Genomic DNA, 18,360 nt, shown 5'->3' with positions numbered 1-18,360 from the left:
CAATCACAAGCATTCGCATGCAACGTTCCATCTCTTCTGTTTTTAAAAAAAACAAAAAAACATTTATCTATTGCACACAGACCCCTCTTCTTCACAAATAAAGAAAAAAAAATGCAGAAAAGTCTACATTGCAGCAGCCGCTGGGCAGCGAAGGGAGCATTATCAGGAGGAAAAGGGTTAGCGTGTTAGCGGCAGACGCTAGGTAGCGCGCGGGGGAGGGGGCTCAATGCTGGCAGGTAACAGCCCAGGTGCCGAGCGATGCAATGAGACTTTGGGGGGGCGGGGCGGGAGGGGGGACACACCACGCGCTGATTAGGGCCCGTCTGGGGCGGGGGTGCCAGAGCACCGTGTGCACTTACATCCAAGGAGGGCTCCGGCATTTCGGGGGCTACCGGCCCCCCGGCCTGACCCTCTAAGGCGGAAGAGGGGTTAAAGGTCAGGTCGCTGTGCGGATGGCTGTTAGAACCAGGCTGTGGAGGCGGGGGCTGGCGTGGGGGCGGAGGAGGACCGCTGTGATGTAATGGCTGCCCTGATTGGCTGCTGGGGTGAGGAGGCGCGTGCAAGCTCGGCGGCATGGAGCTATGGGACTGATCAGTGCTGACAGGATGAGGCATCTGCGAAGGAGGAGAGGCAGGAGAAGAGAGAGAGTGAGGCCGTGCGAGGATGCAGCCGACCGCCTTGCCTGGGGGAGCGACGAGAGCAACCGCGACGCTCACCGGACCTGTCCCGCTCCCCAAAAACAACAACCAACCAACCCACTCAACCAACCCAGCAATCATCCAAGCTCACTGGACCTGTCCCGCTCCCCAAAAACAACAACCAACCAACCCACTCAACCAACCCAACAATCATCCAACTCAACCAACCGAACAACCATCTCAACCAACCAACCAACCAACCAATCGGCAAACCAGCCAACCAACCAACCAACCAAATAATCATCCAACTCAACCAACCGAACAATCATCCAACTCAACCAACCGAACAACCATCTCAACCAACCAACCAACCAACCAATCGGCAAACCAGCCAACCAACCAACCAACCAACCGACTCAACCAACCCAACAATCATCCAACTCAACCAGCCGAACAACCACCTCAACCAACCAACCAACCAACCAATCGGCAAACCAGCCAACCAACCAATCGGCTCAACCATCCGAACAATCATCCAACTCAACCAACCGAACAAGCATCTCAACCGAACAACCAACCAGCAAACCAGCCAACCAACCAACTCAACCAACCAACCAGCTCTACCAAACAACTAACTCAACCAAACGACCAACCGTCCCATCCAACTCAACCAACCAATCAACTCATCCTACTCAATCAACCAACCAACCAACTCAGCCAACCAACCCACTCAACCAGCCAACCAACTCAACCAAACAAACAACCAACCAACTCAACCAACCAAACATCCAGCCAACCAACCAGTCAACAAACCAACTCAACCAACCAACTCAACCCTCCCACCTCCCAACCTACAATTGGAACTTCATTATTTTTTTTAAAGTACTATCCTCCTCTGCTGGCAAATGTAAAAGGACAACCATTAAAGCGAATTACACACAGTGGAGAGAAATGAACTCCAAGGGAGATTTCCCACCGATGGTGGCGGCTTTCAGTTTGCATTCGGCAGAGAGGGATATGGTCAAACCTGTTAGCTCAAACCAGCGCTGCACCGTGGGCGAGACAAACAAGCTGTTTATTCCATCAGTTCACTGCTGTAATTACCTGCACAACTGGGCCTGTTTAGGAATGAGCTACTTACAGCCTATTAGCAGTCTGTTTAGCTCCATTATGGTGCATCTCTGCACGCTAAATTAAAGCTAGGCCTGAATGGTGCAGTATAATCACCTCGTTACAGCCGTGAAGGACTGAGTTAAGTGGGTCAGAACCTCTTACAGGAGGGCCAATCAAACCTGGTCCTGGAGAGCCGCAGGGTGTCCTGCTTTTTACCTTCACCCTACGAGCTCCGCTGGTTCTGAGCCGACAGACCAGATTCAGCCAGTTATAAGCCGACAGACCAGATTCAGCCAGTTCTGACCCGACAGACCAGATTCAGCCAGTTCTGACCAGACAGACCAGATTCAGCCAGTTCTGACCCGACAGACCAGATGAGGTGAGTTAACTGCTTTAACGGCTTCAGTAGCCCTGTAGCATCACAGAGCAGAGCGTACCGTAACGGGAGGACCTGGGTACTGCTGTTACGGAGCTGGCCTGCACTCCGCTAGCTGGAGGTTGACTTACAGTGTCGGCCATGTTGTGGTTGAGCTGCTTGTCCGAGGCCATGAGGCTGCTGGGCATGTCGGGGGGGTGGGACAGCTGGGGTCCGTGCATGAAGTCGTTCATGGAAGTGCCGCCGGGGTTACTGTGTGGGAAGTCAAAGTTTCCGTGGCCCTGGTAACTGTTGCCTAGCGCACAAAAACAAAGCCATGGTCAAAACACAATAGAAAAAGCACCTGCAGTCTTTCACATACGAATACGAGGAGAGCTAACCGTGTTAAAAGCGTGAATCATATTTAACAGCGTCTCTAATAAGCCGCCCCGTACCTTGGTTGCCATATTCACTGCTGTTTCCCCCCGGTGGGGGGGGCATGGACGAGTAGGGGGAGGGTCCAGGCCCAAGCTGTGCAATCATCTCCATGACGTTGGGCATGATCATCTGGCTCGGGCTCATGGTCTTAAACCTCTTGGCCATTGGTCCGTCCGGGTCCTCCTTAATGTGAATGTCCGACTTTATCGCCACCGGCCGCCAACTACACGTCGGGTCGATGGTGACTTCCTCAAACTCCGAACTGAGAAAAAGAAACACAACCAAATTACTACATGATACCTGATCCCAGGTGCTCAGACTGTAGTTTCTTTAAAGTTACTCCGTGTGGTGAGACACTACAGACAGCAATGGTGGGAGAAATCTCTGGAGCGGTTTCTGAAAAGCGGAGAACTTACTTCTGGATGGCATTCAGGATGCCCCACATGTACTGGTCCACCTCCAGGCCCTCTAACAACGCCGTTTTACTGTGGGGAGAGACAGGGGACTTAGAGAAGACTGAGAAGAGCTCGGATTGTTCAGGCGTGACATCGCAAATTCCACCCTCACGCATTTGATTACTACGGAAACAGACCTGTTTGATCTGATTACTATGGAAACAGACCTGTTTGATCTGATTACTATGGAAACAGACCTGTTTTGTGTATAAAAATGGAAATGCAAAGTTTCGCCCTGAAGAGAACACTTGGACATTTCTTCTTACTTGCATACAGGACATCGCCACGTTCCCCGCTCACAGTTCAGCTGCAAATAGGATTCCAGATCGAAGCACTGAGGGGGAAACGGACACAGACAGCGTATCAGAACAGGCCAGCGAAGTGTTCACGCGGTTCTGAGGCCCAGACAGGAAGCTCGTCTGAGAGGAAGCTCGGACTCGCCTGCACGTGTTTACAGTCGTGGCCTCTCGCAGGAAGCTGGATTCGCCGGAAGGTGATGGGACACTTCAAGGACACCTTGATGGCCGTCTGCTCCACGCCGTCTTCGCCGTTTAGCGTGGCGTTCCCGGAGGACGCCGCTACGCTGCTGAAGTTCCTCTTGACTGAAGACGGGAAAGACGGGATTGAGAGACAACGTGGAAAAATGTGTCCGGAAAAACGCAACCATGGGGGGCCTTTAAAAACAACTACCCAACCGACCAAAGCGTTGGGTCGGACACAAACACACCAAACATTTCAAAACAACTTAAAACAAAGACTGGCTCACTTCATAAATCAGGTAATGGTTTTGGCCAAGAAACTGCAGGCTATGTTCCCATCTGTAGGGCGGTGAAGAGCACCAGCGTGTTTCACACAGGAGTGAGCTGAGCCCTCTGTATCACACCAAACAAGAACAACTCGTCTGTTCATTGTTTCATGGTGCTAAGCAGGGCAGTGGTTGTGCCAGGTTGCCAATGGAGACCAGACTGGCTGCACACCGAATCGCATTATCCACAGCCACTGCCTGTCTGTTTGCTGCCCGTCTGTTTGGTGGACTACCCACACATTCCATGTCCTGTCTTGCAGAACATAAACAGACAGGCCGTCCGGCCATTCCACGGAATGAAGGTTGCTCAGCTATTTTTTCATGGCTTGCACGTCTGCCATACTTGTGCAATAACCAACACCAGTGCCCTTTTGGAAGTTTCTCCCTGACAGGAAGTTGCTTTGACAGGAAGTGACTTTGACATGAAGTGGTTCAGACAGGAAGTGGTGTCGGGGCTGAAGGGCGCGCTCACCTTTGGTGATGCAGTGCTCGGCGGGCAGCAGCCTCTTCTTCAGCAGCCCCTGCAGCACGGAGCGCACCGACGGCCTGTGCACCAGCTGCAGCACGAACAGGTGCGACTGTGGGGGGGGGGGGGGACAGAGCGACCAGCGCGTTACACTCCGCACACCCTTGAGCGCGTTACACTCCGTAGTACACCTCCGTGTGTCTGACAATAACCCTCAGCACAGCAGCAGGCTGTAACTGTGCTCTGATTGGCTGTGTGTGAGTGGGGGCGGGACTCACGCAGCAGCAGGCTGTAGCTGTGATCTTATTGGCTGTGTGTGGGAGAGGGGGCGGGACTCATGCAGCAGAAGGCTGTAGCTGTGCTCTGATTGGCTGTGTGTGGGAGAGGGGGCGGGACTCACGCAGCAGCAGGCGGTGACGGTGATCTGGATGGTGTTCCTCCCCGGCTGGCACACGTGCTTCAGGTGAAGGGGCTTGTGGGAAGTCTTGTTGTCGCCGCGCTCGATGGTGAGGGGCGTGGCGTTGACGCTGACCTGCACCGACGCCGGCCAGTTTGTGTTCATCTGCCGGTCCTCATGGTGATAGCACTTAAACTGCAGCTCCAGGTCAGACCTGCGCCCCACAAAACCACCGCGAGTCAAACCACCAGCACCTATTACCTGCACAGTACACCAGCGCCTATTACCCGCACAGTACACCAGCACCTATTACCCGCACAGTACACCAGCGCCTATTACCCGCACAGTACACCAGCACTAATAAGAAGGATATTATCAGCAGAGTGCTAGCGGCTCGGACGCACGCGGCTCACCTCCACATGAGCGTCTGGTGCACGGCCTGGCGCAGGTGGAAGACGTGGTTGCTGACGGCCAGGTTGTGCTCCAGGCGGAAGGGCTCCAGCACCACCCCGTCCCGCACCGGGAAGGTCAGCCGCAGCTCCTCGCTGGGATTGGCTGAGAGAGCGGAGAGGGGGAGAGGGCGTGAGCTTTCCCCGCCGTGCCAGCGGAGCGACAGCAACGCGGCTTCTCATTCTCACAGGAAGGAAACTCACTTGGAGGAGGGGGGAGGGCGCTGATGTTTGGTTTGATTTCTGGAGGGAACGGGGGCTTGACATCCTGGTTGGGGGACAGGTAGGGCGGAATATTGCTGGGGGTCATGGGGGGCGTGGGGTTTCCCGGGACGGGCGAGTGGGGGTAGTTACCGGGCCGCGGAGGCTGCGGGCGGGGAGAAGAGCACAAAGTGTTAGAGACCATAAACCCCGAGAGGGTATCCCATAACCCCCTGGGAGGGCATCCCATAACCCCCCAGGAGGGTATCCCATAATCCCCGGGAGGGTATCCCATAACCCCCTGGGAGGGTATCCCATAATCCCCTAGGAGGGCATCCCATAACCCCCCAGGAGGATATCCCATAATCCCCGGGAGGGTATCCCATAACACCCCGGGAGGGTATCTCATAATCCCCGGGAGGGTATCCCATAACACCCCGGGAGGGTATCCCATAATCCCCGGGAGGATATCCCATAACACCCCGGGAGGGTATCCCATAACCCCCCGGGGATTGGATCGCTATAAACCACTGCACAAACAGATCAAGTGGAAAGCACTACTTTAGTGGAAAAGGCGTACCCCGTTAATGTTGCCTTGGTTGTAGGAATACCCACTCCCAGAGAAGTTGTTGCTCTGTCCATTGAAGGGATCTTGCTGTATAATGACAAGAAAAAAAATTGCACAGTGGTTAGCGTTGGTGGTAAGGTTGTGCATGGTATGGTACTGTAAGTTTCACGGTATCGGACTGTAAGGTATGATACTGTAAGTTGCATGGTATGGTACTGTAAGTTTCACGGTATGGGACTGTAAGGTATGATACTGTAAGTTGCATGGTATGGTACTGTGGGGGACGCTCACCTTGTAATACTGGCCCATGGCCACACTCGGTGGGGGGTACTGGCCTGCCCCCTGCTGGCCCGGCACCCTCTGCCCAGCGTAGTTAGGGGACGGCAGGGGTCTGGGGGGGTTCGGGGTGGGGTACTGCCCTTGCTGGTTGGGAAACTGGCTGTTTGGTCCATACTGCTGCCCTCCATAATTAGGCTAACGGCCACAGAAACAGGACCAAAGAACCAGGTTAGCAAAAGAGTCAAGATTATGGCCTGGATTCAGTCAATGTTTTCCACATTAACAATTGCATTGGGAGTTCAATACAGTCAAAGTTAAGTTTTAGTTCAGTTCTTTTCATTTTATTCTTCTATTATTGAACAGCTTGGCAAGATCCCTGTTGTAAAAAATGTGTTTGCACTGAGAGAAGTACATTTGCATTCATTTGTAAGTCAAGCTTAAGGACAAATATTGATTGAATGTAGTTCTCACAGTTTTCACACTTTTCTAATAAAATCAGAATGGGCGGGCCTACTGCCCACAGTTACACAGCAGCAGCTGAACCAGCCTGAGGCCAGGGGTCAGGGCACGGTTCAGCGCTCAGGTAACCCCCAGGTAACCCCCCCGTGTGTGTTGCAGGTGTGTCGGGGGGGTACGGACCTCCCCGGGGTAAGACCTCTTCAGCGCCTGCATGCCCATGGCCTGTGCCCGGGGGCCGGGGTAGTTCTGCTGGGGCATCCTCTGGCCGTGGCTCCCAAAGGGGTTCATGCCGGGGGCGCGGGGCTGGCCCAGGCCCATGGGGGGCCCGCTCATGCCCGAGGGGGTCATCCCGGACCCCATGCCGCCGGGGTTCATGCTGGCCGGGAGCGAGGGGGGGCCGCGGGGGCCCTGCTGGCTCAGGAACTGGCTGCTGTAGGCCTGGCCTTGACCCATCTGGAAAGAGGAAGACATCTGTAAGAGAGAAGGCAGGCTGCGTTAGCGCTCGCCGAGCGGCCTGGAGCTGGGGGGGGGCGAGGGGGGGGCAGAGGCCGGGGCCGACCTGCGACCTCCCCGTGACCTCCACGCGACCTCTCGCTTCACCGCGATTTAAAGCACAGCCAATAACAGCAGCCAGCAAAGAGCGCCGAGCTGGCGTTCCACAAGCCGCTCGAGAGCGACGCTCGGCCGAACTTGGCGAGTCAGGAACGTCCAGGCCACCCCAGCCAATCAGAGGGAGAAAGGGAAAGGGGGCGGGGCCCAACAGCAGGGTGCAAACAGAAGAGCAGACGAGAGCAGCGCAGTGGGCGAGCGGGTGAGCGAGCGGCGGGGGCGGGCGGGGTGGCGGGAGGCTCGGCGGCTGGGCGGGACGAGGTGGCGGGTGGCGGGTGGCTCGGCGGCGGGCTCATACCGGGCCGTACTGGTTCATGTCTTTGTTCTGCGTCTCCTGCAGGGCGGCGACGGTGGCCGTTGCCGTGGCAGTCGCCGTGGCGGCGGCGGCAGCAACGGCAGCGGCGGCGGCGGCAGCAGCGGGCTGGGTGAAGTCGGCGGGGGTCCGGGAGTGGGGGGGCATGCCCATGCCCCCTGGCGGATTCGGACCTCCTGGGTAACTGTATGGGATGGGGAGGTCACATGACTTACACTCCTCCCACACCAGGGGGAATTCTCGAACAGGTTTAATAAATGAACACACGCATTGCCTGATGTAACTAACAGTGCGTTTCCCACTGCATCCCCACATGGGTCCTCTGTATTACGCAGTCTCTCAGCTTGGCTCAGTTTAATGTAGCATTGCCAGTTTCTCTCTGGGTAAGAGCTGCCGTGTTGATCAATAAGTGGACCTGCTTACGCTGCGTGACTCCAGCATGGAAAAACAATGCAGCTACTGCAGCCCCATAAATGAACTGTAGGGGGCAACACTGGCCTAGGAGACACGCTGACCTTAATGTTTCCTCAAATTAAAAACGAAATGCTAACGGTTCATCACCTGTACTGCTCCTGACTGCTCACTGCTCAGACAGAACACAGAACGGCAGACAATCTCTCCATTGGGACCTGAGCATGGTCAAATGCAGCTGACACTCACACACTCTCTCTCACACTCACACACAGTCTCTCTCTCACACACACACACACTCTCTCTCTCTCTCTCACACACACACTCTCTCACACACACATTCACACACACACACACGCGCACACACACACACTCTCTCACTCTGTCTCACACACACACACACATTCACACACACACACACGCACACACACACACACACTCTCTCACTCTGTCTCAAACACACACACACACATGAACACACACACACACACACTCTCTCACCTCCCTCCGAAGCCCCCTCCCCCAGGGTATCCTGGCCTGCCGTACATGCCCTGCTGCATGTAGGGCTGGCTGGAGCCCCCTTTGGCCGGGAACTGCTGCTGCTGGCCGGGGAACTGGGGCGAGGAGATGCCGGGGTTGCTCCCGGACATGCCCGACGCCATGGGGTTACCGCCGGGGTTCATGGGGTTGTTGGCGTTGGCCATTGGGTTGCCCAAAACCTGCATCCAGTCCAAAGCAATCAACAGTCTGAGAAGGGACAAACTATCGTCTCTGTTTCCGATCATCTGTGATCTACCAGTGAGCTACACATAGTTATATATGGAATTATTATTGCATTCCACCCATCTGTATTAGAATTAATTTGGTTTATTGGGTTTCTATATAATGGAAGTTGACCTAGATAAGGTCATGTGCTCTGACTGAATGATAACAACTTCACTGACAACATCTAAGTCAGCCTTCACAGAGGCTTGTCAAAACACCGTTTGGACTCTAACGGTTTGATGATGTCACTTCCCACCCCTCAGAGGCCTAAGGAAGCCTGTTTGTGCATGCTCGGGCGGTGACATCATCACATGAGCGCCTCGGACAGGAATGTGTAACAGTAGCCCTGGTTAGGACTAAGCTGGCCAACGGTGGGGTGTGAACACAGCCAGCCAATCACAGACAGCGCATGTTTTGTGTCTGCTCCTCGCTGGTTTTCCACAGAAAAGGCGTTTCTTTCTTTAGGACAGACAAAGAGCCTGGGCTGTAGAAACATGGCGGATTAGTCACGATCCTGTAGGTGGAGCAGAGACACCGCACAGTGGGAATGTTTACAGCCTTCTGTTTGGAGCTCAGCGTGTTTGGAGCTCAGTGTGTTGGGAGCTCAGCGTGTTGGGAGCTCAGCGTGTTGGGAGCTCAGCGTGTTTGGAGCTCAGCGTGTTGGGAGCTCAGCGTGTTTGGAGCTCAGCGTGTTTGGAGCTCAGCGTGTTGGGAGCTCAGCGTGTTTGGAGCTCAGCGTGTTGGGAGCTCAGCGTGTTTGGAGCTCAGCGTGTTTGGAGCTCAGTGTGTTGGGAGCTCAGCGTGTTGGGAGCTCAGCGTGTTTGGAGCTCAGCGTGTTGGGAGCTCAGCGTGTTTGGAGCTCAGCGTGTTTGGAGCTCAGCGTGTTGGGAGCTCAGCGTGTTTGGAGCTCAGCGTGTTGGGAGCTCAGCGTGTTTGGAGCTCAGCGTGTTTGGAGCTCAGTGTGTTGGGAGCTCAGCGTGTTGGGAGCTCAGCGTGTTTGGAGCTCAGCGTGTTTGGAGCTCAGCGTGTTGGGACCTCAGCGTGTTGGGAGCTCAGTGTGTTGGGACCTCAGCGTGTTGGGAGCTCAGCGTGTTTGGAGCTCAGTGTGTTGGGAGCTCAGCGTGTTGGGAGCTCAGTGTGTTGGGAGCTCAGCGTGTTTGGAGCTCAGTGTGTTCGGAGCTCAGTGTGTAATCGGGACTGTTCTCAGTCAGTGCCTCCCCAAACTGTCAGACAACACAAAAACACAGACCGAACCGTGCTAAACAGCCGGACCTGAACGGGGTGAATGATACGTTATGATACGTAAAATGATACGTGTGAATAACTCATTAAATGTCACATATAGCGTGCTGTGATACGAGCATGGAAATGAGCGTCTGCGCGAATCACTGATCTCACCTGACTTTGCGATGTGTTGGTCACTCCCCACACCGTGGTCACCACTGATAAGGAACCCGGTGGCTGATTGGTGTTCTGTTGCCAGGGAACGGAATCGTATGGAAAGGGGCCATCACTGCATTAATGAAGAAAGCACAGATATTAGCACACTGACAACGACAAACGATGACTTTTATTATGGCTAAGAGGTGCACTCAGCAGGTAAACAATACATTCAGCATCCATAGTGGTTAAAAAGCAGTTAAGATGTTTTTGAGAAGAAATTTAACCTTCTGCCCACTCCTTTATGACCTCATCTATATCCATAAACACACAGTTTCATATTTCAGCATGAGACCTACTACACCTAGTTTTGTTTTGTATATGAAATTAATTTCATTTGAGAAAAAAAATCATCACATTCTGCCTTTGGAACAAACTATAAACATCTTTCTCATCCCAAACTCAGCCTTCTACGCTAAAACGCGGATAAAACCCCAAACACCGTGAGCACTACAAATGGAGACTTGCAAAGCAATTTCTATAATGATGCCGTCTGGGAGGATGTTTACTCCGTCTCTGAAGAACACCCTGTTTACCACATGGAAGGGGTTTCTTTTATTGTGTGTGAAGGTACAGACCTTCACTAACGTGCCTCTGGCAGCCAATCAGGGTCCAGCTCAGAGAGAGAACACTCCACTGAGTACAGAACGTTCCAGAAAACATGACTTCAGTGAACCAGGCTCACCAGACCAGTGAGAGCTGACAATACAACACAGCTATCTTTGGCCCAAGACCAAGGGCCAACAAGTTCTCACTGTTCTTTAGGACCTTATTCCCTTCCAGTATTTGACTTATTTTTCTTGTTAGCACAGTGTTACTTTCTGACAAGCATGAAATTAAGGCCCATTTTGAGACACAAACAGACAGTTGGGTATTAAATTCAAAACTGGACACTAGTGACCACAGAAATCACAAAGAAAGTAAAAGCAGATGTTTCAGTGATGTGGGGCCTGAGGAGGACTGAGGGACACTGACCTGTGGAAGAGGGAGAGGGACAGGCATCAGAGGGGCGGGGCCTGTGGGGACAAAGGGGTGTGGCCTGTGGGATAAAGGGGTGGGGCCTGGGGGACAAAGGGGCGGGGTCTGTGGGGATAGAGGGGCAGGGCCTGGGGGGGTAGAGGGGGGGTGGGGCTGGTGGAGAGAGGGACACAGAGGGGCGAGGCCTGTGGAGAGAGGAACACACGAACCTGTGGAAGAGGGAGAGGGGCAGGCAGGTGGGGCCTGAGGAAGAGAGGGGCTAGGCCTGAGGGAAAGGGGTGGGGCCTGAGGGAGAGAGGCAGACTGACCTGTGGGAGAGCGAGGGCTTCATGGAGCTCATGGGCGGCTGCATGGGCAGCTTCCCCGGCGCCTCACTCTGCCGACTCTTCTGGTGCCGCAGGAGGAGGAGACGACCCAGCTCCTCACACCAGGAGGACAGGAGCGCTGGGGACACACACACACACACACACACACACGTGAGTCTAACACCGACCCAGCTCCTCACACCAGGAGGACAGGAGCGCTGGACACACACACACACACACACACACACACACACGTGAGTCTAACACCGACCCAGCTCCTCACACCAGGAGGACAGGAGCGCTGGACACACACACACACACACACACACACACGTGAGTCTAACACCGACCCAGCTCTTCACACCAGGAGGACAGGAGCGCTGGACACACACACACACACACACACACACACACACACACACACACACACACGCGTGAGTCTAACACCGACCCAGCTCCTCACACTAGGAGGACAGGAGCGCTGGACACACACACACACACACACACACACACACACGTGAGTCTAACACCGACCCAGCTCCTCACACCAGGAGGACAGGAGCGCTGGACACACACACACACACACACACACACACACACACACACACGTGAGTCTAACACTGACCCAGCTCCTCACACCAGGAGGACAGGAGCGCTGGACACACACACACACACACACACACACACACACACACACACACGCGTGAGTCTAACACCGACCCAGCTCCTCACACTAGGAGGACAGGAGCGCTGGACACACACACACACACACACACACACACACACACACACACACACACACACACACACACGTGAGTCTAACACTGACCCAGCTCCTCACACCAGGAGGACAGGAGCGCTGGGGGGGGCAAACACACACGCACTCGTGAGTCTAACACCGACCCTGGGTCTTCAGCTCAGACAAACCCCCAAACACACCCCGGCCTTGTCCTCAAACAAACCCCCAAACACACACAGGCTCACGTCAGTTTCCCACCGGCCCTGGGTCTTCAGCTTATACAAGCCCCACAAAAATAACACCTCCCCACCAAGCCTGGCAGCATGTCAGGCTTCCCCTGCCCCACCCAGGACTGTCCCGCTGCACCCCATGCACTGCGCTGTGTTCCAAACACGCCTGCCGTTCCTCACAGGCATGGACCAGACCGCACTGGAACACTCAGGGTTTACTCTCCGCCACACGCTATAAAGACCCTTTCATCAACACCATCCCAAAAAAGCCTTCAAACACATCACCTTCTGCATGTCATTCTTAAAATAAAGAGGAAAACATTTTAACACACGTGTGCATGTAACACCTGAACTGGGGTGGCAAAGAAATGGAGCACTTGTACAAGATGAAATACCATGGAAAACACAAATGAATAAATAAAGAGCAAAAATAAATAAGGACCAAAACACAATCATTCGTCAAAATAACTTTCTCTTTTCCATTGGTAAGTGTGAACAATATCCTTCTGTGAGTGGGTAAGCTTGTAAACCCGTGTGGAGGCAAGCTAAGAAAATGAATGCTTAAAAACACATCTGCAACCTGTTTCAGTGTTCAGAGTCATTTACGCCTGATGTGTTTTTTCATGTAAACATGGCGGGTTCAGCATTGAGTAAAAGAAATCAACGTTATTACTCATTACTGATGAGCAACTTTAAAGAAAGCAACAAGTGAAATAAAAGGCACCGTTGTCTAAGGAACTTAAAAAGCCAAGTCATTTGGCAGCCACACGCTGTAGGTGTTGTTTGTACGCTTCGCCAGCAGGGTGCGCTCTTGCCCTACGCTTCCACCACACTGCTGCTGGGTTAGGTAACCGAGCTGCCAGAAAGCGTTTGATCAAATCGCACGCTTTTCATCCGCAGTGCATCTTTAACAATGTGGCAGCTGCAAAAGACTCCTTTTCCTGCTTTTTATCCTGGTGAAAAAGCGAGACAGAGTGGATCTGATAACTGCGGAGGGCAGCGACCCCTCTCTCTCTCTCTCTCGCTCTCTCTCTCCCGTCTGATTCACAGTGCTGGCACTTACATTCTAGCCACTGGGGGGGGGGGGGGGGGGTGAAGGAAAGTGCTCTTTCAGACAGCCGCTGCCGCCGGTACAGCCAGGCCAGAGCCCGGGAGCAGCGGGTGGGGATCAGCGGGTGGGGATCAGTGCGCTGTGAAATGAAGGACCGGCCATTAAGCGCGAGCGGCTCGGGCCCTTTCCCGCGCGCGGCCGCACGTGAAACACTTAGGCAAACGAGATTAAAGAAGGGAGGGAAAACGAGCGGAAAACAGCAGGTTTATGGGGCGAATGGGCAGAGCGAACAAAGACATCGGGTATTAGTCACAACCGGGGCCCCGTCATAACAGCTTGCGGCCCCCGCTGCCAGGATCTATGGCCACGAAGCGGGACGCGGCGCTCCAGTCCTGTTCCTCTAGTGAGTGCGAGCACGAGCGCTGCCACTCCCCCTCCAGTCCACAGCCGCCTTCAGAGACGCGCTCAATACGGCCGAACAAAGCGCCAGCCCCCCCCCCAGCCCCCCGCGGCGGGGCGAATCACTTCTGACTTATCAGATGGCTCTGGCACATTTAGGCATGCAGGGTGTGTTTATTGAAAGATTACAGTCACTGTAACACATTTCACAAGCAGCCCATTCCAAACCCCACGTTCTTTAGCGCGGTCTACGCTCCTGTTTTACGCCACCGGCTCTCTCCTCCTCGCTCATCGACTCCGGCGTGATTTCCCACGGCCGTTTAACAGAACTGCAGCAGCAACAGCAAACGGCGGACAAGCCGAACGGGCGGCTACGCTAACGGTGGGTGGTCATTTTGCCTGAATGGCGTGCTGGGTCTGGAGAGTGTGTGTTGAGCTACCGCTCCCCTCTCATCTGAACACAGAGCACACACAGGCTTCAGCCCGCACGCTAAGACGAGGAGAATACAAAAGACGTGTACAGATGGCACCAGCAGTCTCTCTCCCCCCCCCCCCCTCCCTCCCTGGCTCGCTCACCATCCTCCCCTCCCTGTTTCAGAGCGAGCTCTGGAGAGCTACAGTAAGCAGCTGGGCCCCCCCACCCCGCCCCCCCCCCCCCCCCACCCCGCACCCCCCCCTCCCGAGGCAGGTGTCAGGAGACAGACTGCGCTGCTGCTCCGGCAGTATCGATCAGCCGGCCAGGAGGCGGCTCTGTGCAGAGCAGCGTGACCGATCAGCTCGTCTCTTTGCCCTTACCGCAGCGCAAAGGTGTAAAAGGAGCAAGTACAAGCCCAGAGAGCGTCACGGAGAGCGCCACGGACCGCGGCTAGGGGCTACGCGCCGCCGCGCTCCACCGCCGCGCCAGACGAAGCGCGGTGCGCGGGACCGGTCTGTCTCTGCCCCACACGCCCGCACGAGAGCGAGCACGCCACCAAACACGCTACGGCTCTCACATGCAGCGCCTTCACCAGCCGGCAGGGAGGTCCTCCCCCACATCGGCCCGCTGCTCAGGGGACAGGGGCACCCTTTCTCCCGTCTGCAAATGACTTTGTGCAGCAGACAGGTCTGACCAACTGTAAGCACACCAGATGATGCATTAACTCGTTTATCCAATGCCGTATTCTTCAGTGAGGCAACAAATATTCTGATCTTGTGCGTCCCGTTGCGATGCGTTTTTAAGATGCTCCAGACCCGGCGAACACACGCCTGCACACGCTGCACACGCCTGCACACGCTGCACACGCTGCACACGCTCAAACGCTCAAACGCAGACCAGGGCCCGTCGCTAAGCAGAGCACTCCTGAGTGACTGACCGATGATAAGATTCCGCTGACCTGAACCAATGCAGACATTCTTTTTAAAATCCTAAACTTGGGATTTAAAAATACTGCAAAGAATAATCACTGCAGAACTTTCTGACGTAGTTTTCTTCCTGACTAACGCTTTATTCACCCTGCAAACAACAGATAGAAATTAATCACAAAATGCTAAAACCTGAAATCTTGACAAAGTATGTAAACTGTAAATCTCGCCCGAGTGCCTTTTCTTTGATTCAGCGCTGTATTCTCTCTCTATCTCCCCAAGCCTAAATAAACATTACTTTCTCTACTCCCAGGCACTGACCTTGGCTCTCCAGCTTTATCTCTTTCATATGTGATAATTAAAGCTGAGCTTATTAATTCCCTTATGATCCCATGTTCTTTGTTCTACAGCTAAAATGAAAATACACATACTTTAGCAAGCTAAAAGCAGCCCAGTGGAGATGGGCTATCATAAGCAGAACCAGCAGAGCTCCACGCCACAGGCAGGTTCCAGTACACCGGAGACAGCAAACACACTTTCACTCCTCTCTCATGAAGAGTTATGAAGCTGCAAATGTCTACCTAGCTTCTGGACTAAGGGCAATGATGTCATTTATTCATAAGGATTTAAAAGCTAACTTCTCTGGGAAGGACACAAATAAAACCTTATATTTCCCAATTTCACTAAAATATTTCAGTCGAAAAAGACCTGTTTTAACATACAGCATTAGCATTAGTCACTAAAGAGACTAGAATTCTCCTGCTGCAACCAGACCATCCTGTCATATCTCTTGTGAAAAAGTCAGTCAATTAAGAAAAGAATACCCTTGTTATAATTTTAAAAAGCACAATATAACAAACTTTAATATTATGGTTTCAACTTTGCATCCATCACACTTTTCCACCAACCTAAAAGTAAGTGTTCCTTTAAATTCTAAAACTGACGTCGTGAATTTCTATAACATTACATATTTACAACAAATTTATGAAAGCACTGAACACATTGTGGTAGCAGTTCAGTATTTTGTCAGGCCCTGAAAGCCATTTGCAGACAGCAGACCTGAAAACTTTGGCTGCTCTTACATGGGAAATGCAGGCATCTCTGGTCAATAACACAAGAAAAACCTGTTACACCTGTTCAGTCTCTCGCCAGCAATAAGCAGCTACTCCTCTTTCCAATCACTGCAGCATCGTGCTCATCGCCTCAATTCACAAACAAACCATTACACAGCACCCAAAGGGTTAACCAACGAGGCACCCGAAGGGTTAACCAACGAGGCACCCGAAGGGTTAACCAACGAGGCACCCAAAGGGTTAACCAACGAGCTGCCGGAGAAGCTGGGAGACGAGCAGACAGCAGAGAGGGAGGGACCAGATCGGCCCAAACTACTTAGAGGAATTATTCTACCCTACCATTAGAAACAGCTCATCGCCTCTGTGAATCACCGCTTCCAGTGAGGAAGCCTTCTTAAAGGGGCGGTGAGCTGTTACTCCCTCACACTCGCCTCACATCTCCCCTAACAGAAGGGAAAGTGGACCAGCAAACAGGCTCTCTCTCTCTCTCCCTCGCTTGCTCACTCTCTCCCTCCCCCCCCCCCTCTCTCTCATGCCCCCGCCGCATGTCTCCTGCTCCCAGTACACAGCCCCCCCCCCCCCAGAGGAACACAAAAGGCCTGCTGCTTTTCTCCCTGCTCCAGCAGCCCTTCAGCGCGGGTCCACAAACGCGTCCGACTCCATGGCCCCCGTCTCCAAGCCCGCTCAAACCTCACCTACGCAGAATAAATCACCTTCAGCTGCTTTCCTCACCGCCTGCCCGTGGAAGAGCACCTGGTTATGTTTTACTTCACTGTGTCACACCAAAATCCCCGTTTTACAGTCTTTCATCCAGCACGATGCTTCACTAAACATTCCTGAAATTACCCACAGTAAGGTATTGAGTTACTGTGCACATCTGTAATTATACTTTTTAGAATGACTTCTTTTATAAAAGTCGGGAGAAGACAGAAAGGACACCTTTAGATAATGTGGAAAAGACCTTTTCAATAAAAGCGGCCTTCCTCTGGTTTGAGAATGAGAAGCGTGCTCCCTCCTCACCTTTACGCTCGTGCTGTGGACCTTTCCCGAGGCTAGCCCATGGCCCAGATTTATTGATATTACGGTCCTTAGCTGTAATGTGTGATGGTCAGCCAGCGTGCAGAACAGTAATGCATCTGCGGGGACAGACTGGGCGGCTCGCTGGTCTGCTTTAGCCTCAGCCTTCTCCTTGTATCATAACACCCATGAGAGGCATGATAAATTAGCCGTATCAGTTACTTGACAGTTATCCAATTTTCTCCCCGTAGATGTCTTCTCCTCCTCCCTTAAAGAAGACACACCAGAACACTCTCCTCCCAAAGTTCTCAGCCCTGAGTTTTACGTATCAGGTTATTTCTGTAAAAGGCTCTTTTTTTAATTGATTCTTGTTTTTCTAAACTGGAAGCCACGCCTCCCAGGCTCATCGCTAACGCCACTGGAAGAGTGTCCCAGGGGAAGTGACACAGCTGCACTTTAGTCTCTTCTGCACTTTAGACTGTCTGTGCCCTGGCTGGGATTGGGGGAGGTGGGGGCAGCAGGTATGGCAGACGCCCAGAGCTGTCACATGACCCCACTCCCCTCCCCCCCCCGCCCTGCCGGGCCCTCTCCAGCAGACACCTGTTCTTTCATCAACAACCCACCACCCCCCCCTACCCCCCGCCCCACTGCCTGGCACTCGCCAGCGCCCGCCTAGGCACGAGGCCATCTGGTGACAATGCCCCCCCCCCCCCCCCACGAGTGCCATTTGACCAAGCCAGCAGCCACTCTGGCGAGCAAAGACTCCAGCTGCTCAAAGCGGGAAGTGGTGTCACCAGCCCGAGCAAACCCGGCTGCCCCCCCCCCCCCCCCCCACCCCCCCAACCCCCCAACCCGGCCGTAATCGCCAACAGGAGCCCTCCCGCCAAAAACAGAGCCAATCAGCATGCGGCGTGGTCACGCAGGGGAATAAAGCGGAGCCATCGTGCGTAGCTCTGCCAGTTTGTTCTGATGTCTGCTTCCTTCTGTTCCCCCCCCGCCCCCCCACCGAAAACCACTACCCTACACAACTACCGCATTTTAACCCAGAAGCGCGCCCAAGAAAAAA

The 18,360-nt window shown here is 53.7% G+C and overlaps 1 protein-coding gene across 5 annotated transcripts in view; it reads right to left on the bottom strand.

The window, feature by feature from the left end:
• zmiz1a (zinc finger, MIZ-type containing 1a) overlaps window positions 1-18,360 on the bottom strand; it is a 147,933-nt gene that overhangs the window by 4,257 nt on the left and 125,316 nt on the right. For 2 of the 5 annotated variants that reach the window (XM_035403904.1, XM_035403906.1), the window contains 17 exons: window positions 11,448-11,583; window positions 10,120-10,234; window positions 8,458-8,675; window positions 7,531-7,729; window positions 6,804-7,094; window positions 6,177-6,359; window positions 5,898-5,972; window positions 5,321-5,483; window positions 5,081-5,222; window positions 4,671-4,881; window positions 4,277-4,382; window positions 3,441-3,601; window positions 3,266-3,333; window positions 2,961-3,029; window positions 2,562-2,806; window positions 2,259-2,422; window positions 360-614 (listed from right to left, as the gene is read on the bottom strand). In XM_035403904.1, coding sequence (XP_035259795.1) covers window positions 360-614; window positions 2,259-2,422; window positions 2,562-2,806; window positions 2,961-3,029; window positions 3,266-3,333; window positions 3,441-3,601; window positions 4,277-4,382; window positions 4,671-4,881; window positions 5,081-5,222; window positions 5,321-5,483; window positions 5,898-5,972; window positions 6,177-6,359; window positions 6,804-7,094; window positions 7,531-7,729; window positions 8,458-8,675; window positions 10,120-10,234; window positions 11,448-11,583 — 2,801 coding nt within the window. The remainder of the gene's footprint in view (window positions 1-359; window positions 615-2,258; window positions 2,423-2,561; window positions 2,807-2,960; window positions 3,030-3,265; window positions 3,334-3,440; window positions 3,602-4,276; window positions 4,383-4,670; window positions 4,882-5,080; window positions 5,223-5,320; window positions 5,484-5,897; window positions 5,973-6,176; window positions 6,360-6,803; window positions 7,095-7,530; window positions 7,730-8,457; window positions 8,676-10,119; window positions 10,235-11,447; window positions 11,584-18,360) is intronic. The other 3 variants (XM_035403905.1, XM_035403908.1, XM_035403909.1) reach the window with 2 other exon arrangements.

This window comes from Anguilla anguilla, chromosome 2, assembly GCF_013347855.1.
Source record: "Anguilla anguilla isolate fAngAng1 chromosome 2, fAngAng1.pri, whole genome shotgun sequence".
NCBI lineage: Eukaryota > Metazoa > Chordata > Actinopteri > Anguilliformes > Anguillidae > Anguilla > Anguilla anguilla.
Note: the sequence above shows the minus strand (reverse complement) of the source record. Positions and strands in the feature narration are given on the sequence as shown.